At 35.7% G+C, this 13,648-nt stretch overlaps 1 protein-coding gene across 1 annotated transcript in view; it reads right to left on the minus strand.

The window, feature by feature from the left end:
- The window catches only part of DACH2 (dachshund family transcription factor 2), a 128,110-nt gene that overhangs the window by 15,589 nt on the left and 98,873 nt on the right, over window positions 1-13,648 (minus strand). Inside the window, exons 6-7 of the mRNA XM_054695656.1 lie at window positions 4,488-4,636; window positions 4,215-4,362 (exon numbers count right to left, since the gene is read on the minus strand). Of these exons, the coding sequence (XP_054551631.1) occupies window positions 4,215-4,362; window positions 4,488-4,636 (297 nt within the window). The remainder of the gene's footprint in view (window positions 1-4,214; window positions 4,363-4,487; window positions 4,637-13,648) is intronic.

Consider the following 13,648-nt stretch of genomic DNA (forward strand, 5'->3'; position numbering starts at 1 on the left):
TTGATATAGTCATCTATATAGCCAATACATGTGTATGAATAGCTTTCAGCAATGATTATATTAAGCAATTTGTAAAACACACAACAGTATTATTTATTTTGTAAACAGAAAAGGTAATGAAGAGCTAAACAAAAAACTAGAAACTTTAACTGCCCTAATGCATGATTGCTTCTAAACTCTGACACTTTATAATCTGATAATTTCTCAAATAGAATTACCATATTCCAGCAACATATTGGCTCATAGCAAGGTTCTAAGCAGACTGAATGTCACATTCTTCCAAAATCAGGTTTGCAATAGAAAACATCCAATGAACATTAAGCAAAACTATAAATTATGTGACAGTTTTAAAATGTTAAACAAATTCATAAATAAAATACTTTGAAATGAATATGATGGTAATTTTATATACAACTCTATCTCACAGTTCAATGTCTTTTTATATAAATGAACCCCAGCAACTTGAAAGTCAGTTACTAAACTAAATTTATGTTCACTTGAGACACATTCAGAGGCCTAAGGTAATAACAAAATGGAAATCTTGAAAGAAAAACACTGACACCAAGAATGTATGGCTCTGTCATTTTTGAGGAAAGATATTATATATGGTTGAACACAAAACCATTTTAGTTATTAGTTACATTTAATTATGATCATAGAAATAGTGTTTAACAAATTATTTAAACCAGAAATCTAGATTCATTCAAACAAATTTGATGTCATTAAGATAAAATTTTGTTTCCAGTAAAATTATTGGTTCAAAAACATTCTATATGCTGATTCTATATGAACATGTTCTATATGTTGAAATTTATGATTTTATATTTTAAGCAATATCATAGATTATTACATTCAAATCATGTAAATAAATAGTAGCTATCATTTATTTAGAATCTACTCTGTACTGAGCATGTTTCTGGGACTATGTTTCATTTAAGATTTATAACAACTCAGCAAGGAAAATACTATATCTTCATTTTATAGATAAGGAAACTGAGTCTTTGAAAAGTCAAGAAATTTATCCAAGTTTACACTGCTATTTGTTTTCATAGTCTGTGAGTGAATGATCACATAAGCAATTGTTACAAAGCCTGGGGATTATATTGTTGATTAAGGACCAAGACAGGTGACCTCCAAGCTCTCTCACAGTTCTATCATTTTATGGTTTTAATTGTTTGATTTTCAAAGAATATTACTGTTTATGTTTATGTATCTTTAATTCAGTAACACATTCTGGCTAGAAACAATATGGTAATATTTACTTTGAATGTGAAATAATGCTTTTTTAATTTGGAAAAAGATACTCAGACAATTACCGCCACATATGAAAACTATATACATACAGTTTTATCTATGGTCTTTGTGTATATGTGTATATAGAGATACTATTTTTACTATTTCTTAGAGATGTTACTTTTTAGCCAGAATATAATTTTTCTCACTTTCTTTTTATTCATATGACTTTCAATAAAGAACTTACCCTTTGTTGCATTAAATTGCTTATATTGGAGATGAGATATTTAGAAAACTAGAAAGGAATTTAAGTGATCATCCACTTCACTATTTTTTTTTTGTAATAGATGAGAATACTGACTGACATTCATAGGGATGATGTAGGTAGCTTCTCTAAATTAATGAGGATAATATTTTCCCATAATAATGTTATTCATTAGATGCAAAAATGTTAAAATTAGTGTTTAACACATAGTAGAGAGTTGGTAAGCATTAGTAAACATTAGCTAGTGGTAGTAGTACTGATAGTAGTAGAGCTATAGCAAAAGTAACAATGGCTGTAGTAATGTACTAATAGTAGTAATGGTATTATTAGTATTATACCCAAATAAATAATAGATGTATTAAAAACACATATTTCAAATTAAATTTGATAATAGGTTCAATATTCAATATTATATCTATACAAGATATGTATAATAGTAATTATAAAGATAGATCTAAAGATTCTATGAGAAGTTAGTAAACAAATATCAGTGTGAATAGATTCTGAAAAATTAGAAGCTGACTTTACTACATGTAGTAGGTTTGCATAAGCCAATTTTCAGAATGTTATTACATTTAATATATGATTATTTAACTCTTTGGTACAAGAAAATTCCCTACAAATGAATGTGTTTTTATGACTGTTAGAAATCATTTATTTTATGTACCCAATACCAGAAATATACAATTTCTCAGAACTTTAAATGACAATTTAGCCTTTACTTAGTAGTTTTTAATGACTTTGGCAAGATAAGAAGATGAGGCTTAATTCTTTTTAAATGTAGTGACTTACTTTCCATTTGGACTGGACTAAGGATTCTTAGGCCTTAAGGAAAATATACAGTGAGTATTCAGTTTCTTGACACAGATTATAAAAGATAAGATGCTACTTTTGTATAAAATAAAGTTCATGAATTTCACTCAACTAGTGTCATTTTTGTTCTGGAAGGCATTATCCAGGTATGGAATTTCTCTACCATTCTTTCCCCTCCTTACCCTTTAACTCTTTTATTAATATTTTCTTTGTGATATTTCAATAGAAGTATAAGCAGAAAAGGGAAATAACTGAAATTAACAAGTCACTTTGCTATGCTAGTATTTTATGGTAAATGTAAGGAAGAGGTGAAAACTATTGACTAGGGCAATGTTTTTTGGTTTTGATATGAACTAGTCCCATTGTTCATATTTGGAGATAATAAATGTTGACCTATGTTGGAGTGTTAATTCAATTTGTGACAATATTTCTTCACTATCTCCCTTATCTCTTTATTCTTTTTTTTTAACTTTTATTTTATATATTTTTACATCATTTTTCATTTTTACACAATGTATGCATTTTCATCTTGGTTATAGTCCCCATACAATTCCCACCTTGTTTTGATCCTACTCCCTTCTCCCCCATCCTGTAGTGTGTGTCTGGTTTATAGCTGCCTGTTGATTATGATTTTTTTTTTTTTAATAGAGGCATGTTTATTTATTTATTTATTTGTTTGTTTGTTTGTTTTGTTTATACATGCACTGGGTACAGTCAGAAGCGCGGGAGGGTGAGAGAATTCACCAGAGCCAGAGCGGGGAGCAGAGCAGGCAGAAAGACCGAAGCACACTGCTGAGGGGAGCAGCGGGCGGCAGGAGAGGTCTGCGCGCCATGTGGGACCCTCCTCAGGTGGCCGGGGAGCAGCCGGGGATCAAACCGGCGCCGCAGAGGCCGCGGGCAGCTTCGCAACCCAGCGCTCAACCGCTGCGCCACCGGGGAGGCCCTTGATTATGATTTTTACTTTATTATAATTAGTCTTTTTCCTGGTCCCTTATGCTACTGTAATTTAGTCCTCATCAGCACTGCCTGATGTAAAATATCCTTTTGCATACTTATTTCTAGTCTTACTCTAATCCCCCTCTGGTTGATTCCCAACACCTGAGTAGTCTTGATTGCAATCAGACCAGATCAGATAATCCACCTGCTTTTTTAAAAAATACTTCCTATAGCCTGCAAGGCAAAGTCCAAGCTAATATTTACATGGTTAAAAGTGCTCTTCATAATTTAGTTTTTTTTATCTTTCTGTGTCATCTTCCACCATTCACTTCACAAAATTCAAAGCCATAGAAAAAACAAACTGTATAAAGTTGTCTTTATACATGCTTCTTGCTTCCATGCCTATGATCACTGATACCTCTGTCTAGAATGTCCAATTATGTACATTCTTAACAAAACCCAGGTTCAGATGTCAGAATAAAGGAGCCTTGTTCAACCATCCATCCCTCCACCAAGCTGAACTACCTAGTCCTTTTTTATATAACCAGACATAATATGCCACTTTAAGTTGAAATTAAGTGGTTGTGCTAGTCTGCTAAAATGTAACTATCTTGAAGTCATGGAATGAGTATTATTTATTTTATAACCCTGGAATCTAGCACTGCTTTTGACAAAGAGCAAGCATTTCACACAGGAGTTTTTTTTTATTATTATTATCTATATTATAAATTCAGAGAGAACTAAGAATATTCATCTTTCCAAATTTGCAACCGACCTTAAGTTCAGATCTAATTCATTATTTTTTATTGCAAAGAAAAACAGCATAATCTCTCTACCCTATGGGTATTTGATTCTTAGCTTGTCATTTGTTTTCAGAAGTTCTAAGCTATCCCTGAGAATATTTCTATTACTGTTGAAAAATATCCTTAACACATTATTACTCAGTAATTGCAATTGTTAAACTTACTTCTGCTCTGCAGCTCAACAGCAAGCTGTCTTTCAAGATTTTCTCTGATTTCTCTTTCTCTATAGAGCTCCATTCGCAGTTCCTTTTTTTCTTGTTGAATCTGTTTTTCTTGGATGCGAGCATTATCCAAAGCCACCTTCAGTAGACCCTATGAAAGTACAGCAAATGACATGCAGTTCATCTTACCTGTTTTAATTTTTCAAATATGAAATAATTTATGTAGGTGCTAATGTCTTGTATTACATTTATTTTGTTTATAGAAATATTGTTGACCTGAATGTTGGTCAACAGTGTCTCCACAGAGGACAGACTATCAGCAAAAATGAATGGTCCTGGGAAGCCAGGAGGCAATGCCTGCCCGGGAGTCAGCTGGATCTTGTCCAAAGGTGATTTCATCATTGGGATTTGTACAGGCACCTCTTCTGAAAAAAATAAGGAAAGTTAATATCAGGTTGACAAATAATTAGCTCACATTTTTTTTTTCAAAGATTTGTTTATTTATACAAGAACTGGGGTACTGGCCAGATGTGCAGGAGGGTGAGAGGATTCACCAGAGACAGAGTGGGGAACAGAACAGGCAGATTGACTGAAATACACTGCTGAGGGGAGCAGCGGGTGAGGCAGGAGAGGTCTGCTGGCCATGTGGGTATCTCCATGGCTGGCGGGGATCGAACCAGCACTGCAGAGGCTATGGACAGTTTCACAGCGCTGCGCTCAACCGCCTGTGCCACCAGGGAGGCCCTCAGCCCACAAATTTTACAATGTTTCTTTCACTACTAATAACATCCATAAATATTTTCTAACACTAAGTGATGGAAAATCATAATTGGAAATCATACTTACTACTAAGCTTCCTCTAATTTCTCAAAATGTCTCAGTAAAGAATCAGTGAAAATGAAAGAATGTGTAATGCTAAAGAGGCAGGGAATTTGGAAAAACAAGTCTAAGATGTGTTTAGGAATACCTCTAAATAAAATAATCAGAAATCATCCTGGAAAAACATAAAATACTTTTATTTTTTTCTCTTCAAATGTATCTACATATATATGTATGTAGGTGTGAATGTATGTATCATCTGTGTCCATTTTTTTCAATAATTTGATAGAGATCTAATTTGCATATAATAAATTCACCTTCTTTATATGTATGTGTCAATGATTTTGGTAAATTTACAGAGTTGTGCAGTCATCACTAGAAATCCATTTTACATCTCAACTCCCTCCCCACAAAAAAAATACCCTTTCATGACTATTTACAGTTAATATCCTTTCTCACTCCTGGTTCCTGGCAACCACTAATCAATCTATTTTCTGCCTCTATAGGAATGCCTTTTTTAGATATTTCACAAAAATATAATCATACAATATGTGGTCTTTTTTGTGTCTAGCTTTTTTTACTTAGCTTAATGCTTTTGAGGTTCATCCATGTTCTGGCATGTAGTTACATTTTATATCTTTTTCTTGCTGGAAACTATTTCATGGATTCACTGATTTTTGTTTAATCATTCAACAGTTTATGGGCATATGGATTGTTACCTTTGAATTATATTCTTTTTTTAAAAATATTTATGCATACAAGAACTGGGGTACAGGCCAGAGGTATGGGGGGTGAGAGGATTCACCAGAGACAGAGTGGGGAACAGAACAGGCAGATAGACCAAAGTACACTGCTGAGGGGAGCAGCGGGCAAGTCAGGAGAGGTCTGCTGCACCATGTGGGTTGCTCCCTGGCCAGGGATCACTCGTGCTTCAGTAGCCACGGACAGCTTCAAAAGTTGCATCTTAACCTCTTGCGCCACCAGGAAGGCCCTGAATAATATTCTTTATGAAGAAATACCATATGCTGTGAAAAGCAAGTTGTGTATTTTGTGTCTCCTTTTATTTTCACATTACCTTTTCCTAATTCTCAGTATCTTAATGAGATTCACTCATCACTTCAGATGAAGAGATATCAATAAAAGTTTTACCTAACAGGATGTTTCAGATTTTTTGGACATACGCATATACCGTGTGTGTGTGTGTGTGTGTGTGTGTAACTATATATATAATTACAAGAGGCATCTGCTCTCAATTTGAGAATCCAAACTACTTAGCTATTTACTTACATTCTTATTGACAATCTTCTGTGAGATGTATGAAACAGTAAAGTTTCATCTATGATTAGGGATGGGAGCTTTTTTTTTTTAACATATGTAAAAAACTGTTGGGAAGAGGTAATCTTGGAATGTAGTCAAACAAACCCTGGTGTTCTTAAATAGATTTGTAATGGGGTAATCCCCAGGGAAAGGGGAGGATCCAGGTTCCCTGCCCCACCCAAACACCCAAAGGAAAGTTGGAGCTGGGCAATAAGGAAAAGCCAGAGAAGACAAGGGGAAGGAAGGAAGGAGATCAAGAAGGAGACCTGTAAGAGGCACATGGGCAGACAGACATGTAAAGAAGCTACTCTTGCTTCTTGGCCTTGGACTTGTACCAGGGACTTGGGGAACATGGAATGAGACACTTGAAAGAGACAAGAGATGTGGGTGAGAGAACTGTGGGGAGGCTGACAATGGCAGATTTTACATTGACTTGAGTTTTAATTTTGCTCTTTTTCTTCTAGAAATACCTTGCCTCTTCTGCCCCCTTCCTATGGGTCCCCACCAGAAGGTGCATTATGACTTGTGGCAAGCTTTTAGGCCTCAGCTACCCTGCTTTGGACCATTCCTGTTTGGCTGGGCATTTGCCCATGAGGGGATGGGTAATTTTGGGTGTTTAATTGGAAACTATTTTAACTATACCCTTTCCTGTCTCTTCTTTTTATTGCATACTAATTGTATTAAAGGTATTTTCTGTTGAAGGTCTTATGCACTAAGGTATATTTTATCTCGATGTGGAAGATTACAGAACCTATTTAGAGCAGGCAGGTTTGGGGGCCTCGGGATATCCCTCCTTCCTACTAACAGATTCAACAGCAGTGCATGATGGGGTGAATCATAGCATTTCAAACAAAATTATACTACTCATTGCAGTCTTTTATTAACTGGGCACAAATAAAGTCTGAAAGTATGTATCTCTCTGGTGAGAAAATTTTTCATTTTCCCTCTATGAGTCTCATGCAAGAAAAATTCTAAGATTTAGACCTAACCAATTTTCATATAGCTCGGACATAGAAGTCTAGCTATAGTTCTGGTTCTTGAAGTGATAGAAATATGACTTTGTCATACAGTTAGACCTTATTTTTTAACTGCAAGAAGTCTATATAATTATTGTGCAGAGTTTTGAATCCCGTTGGTTCACAGGTATTATGGTTCGCTGTGGGATTTCTTCTATGAGAAACTTCTGTGAGTTTCCTGAATGGGATAGCATTAACACTGAATCAAATGCTCTTGATATAGGTAGCTGTTAGAAATTCTAGTTTTCAAAAACCTATAGTGATAAAAATGCTAAATGACTATTTTAGAAAATCAACTGTTTCGTTTTACCTGAATCCAAATTATCATAAAGTATATTCATTGGTCTCAAAGTCTTCAATAATTTTTTTTTAGTTTCCTTTTAGCAAAGGAAGCTACAGTGAATAGATTCTCAGAAATTGGTTTTAGTAAAACTTGAAAATAATATTTTGATCATAAATTCATGATGTGCATGTGCTTTATACAGCTCATACATTTCTTTCTTTTTTTTTAAAAGATTTATTTGTTTGTTTATTTATTTATTTATACAAGCACTGGGTACAGTCAGAAGCGCGGGAGGGTGAGAGAATTCACCAGAGCCAGAGCAGGGAGCAGAGCAGGCAGAAGGACCGAAGTACACTGCTGAGGGGAGCAGCGGGCGGCAGGAGAGGTCTGCGCACCATGTGGGACCCTCCTCCAGTGGCCGCGGAGCAGCAGGGGATCGAACCAGTGCTGCAGGGGCTGTGGGCAGCTTTGGAAGCCAGCGCTCAACCGCTGCACCACCGGGGAGGCCCCATTTCTTTCTTTTTTAAAGTCAGTGGTAGGTTTGGAAAAGGTGAAGTATTTCAGAGGAAATGAGCACAATAGCATACATTCTCTGATATATTTCAACAACAAGTCAGTCTTGAACATGTGAAATATCTTTAAAATACCTTAAATTCTAAAATATATCTTAGCAGCTCTAATGTTTCCAAAGTATATTTCTCAACAGAAAACCAAGTGATATTATGCTTTATTTGTACTATTTGAAGTCTGAATTTAGCTATTATGTTGTTTTCTACACATGAATACATTAAGTTGATATAAAAATTTCATAATTATCAATATCAGTAATAACTGGAGAATTTCTACACATTTATATTGATTGAGAGGTATATACACACATGCATATATATATATACCTTTAAGTAGAATTTATGTAGCCTGGATGACCTGTTTTTATAAAATGAACTGTTACAAAACTAGAACATTGACTTCCTACTGATTCAGAGATCATATAAGGTTTCTCCTGAGTAAATATTTTGTATTGGGGCAGAGTTCTTAAAATTATTCCTTGTTATGTGTCATTGTAAGCACACATGTTACCTCAGTGGTAACAATCTAAGGGGATATTCTATACACAAAATACTGAAAAGGAAAGCAATGCATAGAGTATTCATAAAATGAAAACATAACTACATTGAAATCACCAAACACCTTCTATTTGGAAAGGGAGGAAATATTAAATTGGCTGAAAGGAAAATTACTATTGACTGTGGAGACAGGTTGCTTGGTCTATGGTTTGTAATGTGACTGTAACATAGATTGAAGTTTCAAAATAGCATTATTCTTCTTTAAAGAGACAGAGACAGCAGAATTAGGTGCTGCTTGCTGCAGTGAGGATCAAATGCAAAAAGAATCATATTTCATCAGCCCTAGTCAACACCACGAAAATAAATAGAAATATAAGAGGTATGCAGGCAATGATTCATTTTGATAATCTGGCCCAAGAGAGACACATACAGACAGCACACAGATCTAAGCTCCTACCAAAAGACAAATAGGATAGAGGGTGGGAATTGGGATGACAGTATAGCAAAGGTCACATCGATTTTCAGCAGCAGTTTTCACACAGATGAGATAACCCTGGACTCTATTTGGCCCATTGTTCATAACCTACTTGTCTCATAAGCAATAAATTTCCCAGTCCTAGAAAAGACTAGTAAAGAAGAAGGATTCTACTTATGACTTCTTATGATTAAGTTTCTGTGCTAACCAAACATGCTTTTTCAGACCAAGGTCACATTGCATGTTAAGGTCCATAAAAAGCTAAAAACTTGTCAGAGTATACTATGTTTTGGTATATATGAGAGAAAGTGTCAAGCCATTCATCACTTCTTTTCTGACTTAAATCACATGCTACAAAAATGAATGATTAATCCATTAGAAATCTATTTTAGGCTTTTAATAGGTCTTTCATGTGAATGACATCTAAATTTTGCTCTGAGTTTGAATAGATGTACTCTTATGTAGAAATTTATTAGGCTTGAGATACCCTAATTGGCAATAAAACTAAATGTGGGGAATTACTAGAAGCATAGATTGTCAGTTAAGTAAGTATTTCTTCATAATTCAGGGAGAAACCGTTTTGATTGAGCATTTTGGTCTAAAATATCCAAAATGTATATATTGAAATCATTATCAACACATACGCAATGGTATAAAACTAAAAGGTAAAGATAACTGCAATGTAGCTGAAGACAAAAGCAACCTTTTCATTTATTGAAGCAAAGTGGAGACTGCTTTATTGAGATGGTTTGTTAAACATGCCATGTGTAGGGTAAATGGAGGTGATCATGCCCCCGCCCCCATCATTAGCAGCAATGATGGACACCTGTGGGCTTACACATGTGCCTGATGGTGGCACCCGGACTGTGGAAGGGGGCACATCTGAGCCAGAGACTGAGCATATAAGGGGGGCGTCACGGAAGGCAGCAGCCTGAGAGAACTGAGTGTGGCAGAAGAGGACCGTGGCGGCATAGGACGATGGGGCAGTAGAAGACCTGCAGCAGAGTGCAACAGAACCCAGTGAAGAGACCGTGAGAATAGGCCAGAGAGCACAGAAAGAGTCTCCCTAGGGGTTGGGAGGCTTTTCAGCCTCACTACCCCCAGGCCCCCTGCCTGCCCTCCACCTGGCTGCCTCACTACACATGGTGAAGGAAGATCATTAAAAGCCTGAAAAAGCCACTGAGGCATCCATGACTCTCCTTTACCTGTCTGCCCTGATCATAGAAAATCTGTTCTGTGCCTTGCTGGCACTACATCATGCTTTGGTGCTTGTAAAACCACTTAAAGAACAAGCCCTTACATTTATTTATTTAAAAAGATTTACTTATTTATTTATTTATATAAGCACTGGGTACAGTCAGAAGCGCGGGAGGGTGAGAGAATTCACCAGAGCCAGGGCGGGGAGCAGAACAGGCAGAAGGACTGAAAACACTGCTGAGGGGAGCAGCGGGCGGCAGGAGAGGTTTGCACACCATGTGGAACCCTCGCTGGTGGCCGGGGATCGAACCGGCGCTGCAGAAGCTGAGGGCAGCTTCGTAGCGCACTGCTCAACCACTGGGCCACCAGGGGAGGCCCACAAGCCCTTACTTTTAATTTCTTGTTTAAACCCAGACAAATAGATGTAAACATTTATGAGAACTTTATTTGCAGGAAAAATGATAAACATATAGTAAATGCTCAGAATGGAAAAGCCTCCCTAAAAATTAGTGTGAAGACTATTAGAGGCTTTCTGTACTAATTTAGTGCTTATGTTCCAACTTTTTCATGGGGTGAAGTGTTTCCTCTTTTCTCTGTACTTTGGAGATTTTGATATAGCTGTGGAAAATGGAGCCACCTACAAGTCATCAGTTTTTATTCTTTAAAAAATAAATTGTATTTCATTATTTGGTTTGAAGTTTTCCCCTAAATACAGCTGATGCAAGAGACTCTATTGACATCATTAGTCTCACATTAGGCACAAGCAAGACAGCGGCTTCCCTCTCCCAAACTGAGGAACAGTAACAGCAACAAAATGACTTAAACTTTTGTGTAATGATCTTACCTGCACCAAAAATATAAGGAAATGTTTATGATCTGACTTGAACAATGACTCAAGTGTTGCCATCATCAAATGTGGAAAAAAAACCTTGTTACCAACTTGTTACATTTTTTTTCAGGAGATGAGTAAGGATAAACAGCTGCTAAATTAAAACAGAGAACTAGTAGCAAAGTAGTAAGGGTCACCAGCCTGACAAAATGAGATAGCATACTAGTAAAATTAATTACAGTACTGTTTTGATCTGGATCCTTATATTAGCAAATCAGTACAAGTTCCTTTATAAACTATGAATTAGAAAAGAATCACCTTTCAGATAAAACATACTGATAATATTATAGCCAGTGAAGTGTTTGGAAGATGTATGATGCCCAGTCCCTGTCATAAAGAAGTTGATACATTCTTTTGGAAACAGTAAACAAGTTACAGAAGTGGACAACAAAGTGTGAAATCATGTGTTAATTATCTCTAGGAGTTCAAAGAAGAGATCATTGTGACCTGGAGTAAGCATTCAATTTATACTATTCACACTTTAGCTGAATAATTTTCCCACTATCTAGAATAAAGTTTCATGGAACTTCCACAGGACAGTGTTGGAAAACCTGGGCAAAACATGTTAAACAGTTTTTCTTAAGGCAAGTGTTGCCGCATAAATTAGAGTGTGTCCAGTGAAATTCCAATTTCAGATAAAAGATGAAAATTTTTGACATCTTGCACTCATTTATTAAATACTTGTCTATGAAGTTGATATTATGTCCTACAGACATTTAATTAAATATTTATAAACATTTAGCATGCCATATTTCTTTGTTTAAGTTGGAGGCCACACGCTATTTTCAGCTCTCCTGTATTTAAATAAGTGCCCGCGAAGCTCAAGGACCTTAGCATTTTACCAAAATGCCTACCATAGCACTGTCTGTGTTAATATGTGGAGTGGGGTTTTAAAGGAAATGAGGTATCAGAAACTATAAAAAATCCCTGGACTGAACAGCTTCTGTTTGACAGGATGGTTTATGTGCCTCACCTGCCCTCTTTATGTTATTACCCCTGTTTGTTTTCTTTTCTATGTCCAAATATTCCATGGGAAATTCTTTCAATAATAATCTGCTGCTTATCTAAAATTCAAATTTCACTGGGAATCCTGTTTTCTCTCTTTATTTGCTTAATCTAATAAAGCAGAATATCTCAGAGACTTTAAACTGATAAAGCTAAATATTAACTCATGTTACATTAAGGCATCACAGAGCAAATTATGAAGCGCATAAAGTGCTGCATCCTAGTTTCCTAGGTTTGAATCCCTCCACCATGCTCCATTGTATACCACATCTTAGTGCACTCCTCAGTTTATTTGTATAGCCTACTGCATTTATATTTGCTTATTCTGCTTTAGCCACACCCTCTCTCAGGGGCTTAAATATTTTCTGTACTATCTGGCTAGAATGATATTCCCTTGGATATCAGTATGGCTAGATCCCTCACTTGCTTCAGCTCTTTAGTCAAATGCCACTTTCTGTGCGAACTTTTGTGGCCACCTTACTTAAAATCGAATGCCTTCAACCTCGGCCACAGTCCATAGCTCTTCTCTGTTTTTCACCTAACATTTATCACCATTTAACATTAAATGGAAAGGTTACCATGGAGGTTCACATATATTTACATTATCATCTCCTTCAAATAAATATAACATCCCTAGGATTAGAAACTGTTGTCTTTTTTATTTACTGCTATATTTAGCACCTAGAATACTGCCTGGCACATAGTAGGGAATCAATAAATGTTAGTTATATGAAAGAAAAAGGAAAACATTACTGTGACTTTAGCCAATCTGGGCATAATGAATGTCAATGGCATTTACACAGAATACTGTTCATTTAATAATTCATATGTTGGGTTGTGATTTTCTTTTCTATATTCCTAAACCAGTGGTTTGTTAGTTATTTCATTATTACTGAACATTGCATGCACTTGAATTATTTCTTAACTAATCTGTAAACTTTTTGGAGTTAAAATCTATTGCTTCAACATGTTGAAGTACACCCTTAGCTTTTTTTGGGGGGGATAATGTGCTTAATGACTATTCCATCATGCATAAAACCTAAAGGTCAATCAAATGAATATGCTTGATATTTTATTTTATCAAATCTTGAAAGTTGGATGAAGTTTCTCTCTGTTTTCAGAGGTGACCTTACAGATATTGTCTATTTGTATTCATTCTAAAATAAATGTTATTGTCATTAGTGGTCCAGGGTAGAGTTTGGCCATACAAAGGGATGTGGCAAAGGCTTGCAGTTGTCATTTTTAATTAGCAAAAGACAAAAAAAAAATCTCACTGGATACTTATTTAAAATGTTTTAAAGGTCCTACCCATACGTATTATGAATGTTCATGCACTTACTAGGCAGATAGACAGATAGATTTTCATAGA

This window comes from Talpa occidentalis, unplaced genomic scaffold, assembly GCF_014898055.3.
Source record: "Talpa occidentalis isolate TD23 unplaced genomic scaffold, MPIMG_talOcc4v2.1 talOcc4.15, whole genome shotgun sequence".
Lineage (NCBI taxonomy): Eukaryota > Metazoa > Chordata > Mammalia > Eulipotyphla > Talpidae > Talpa > Talpa occidentalis.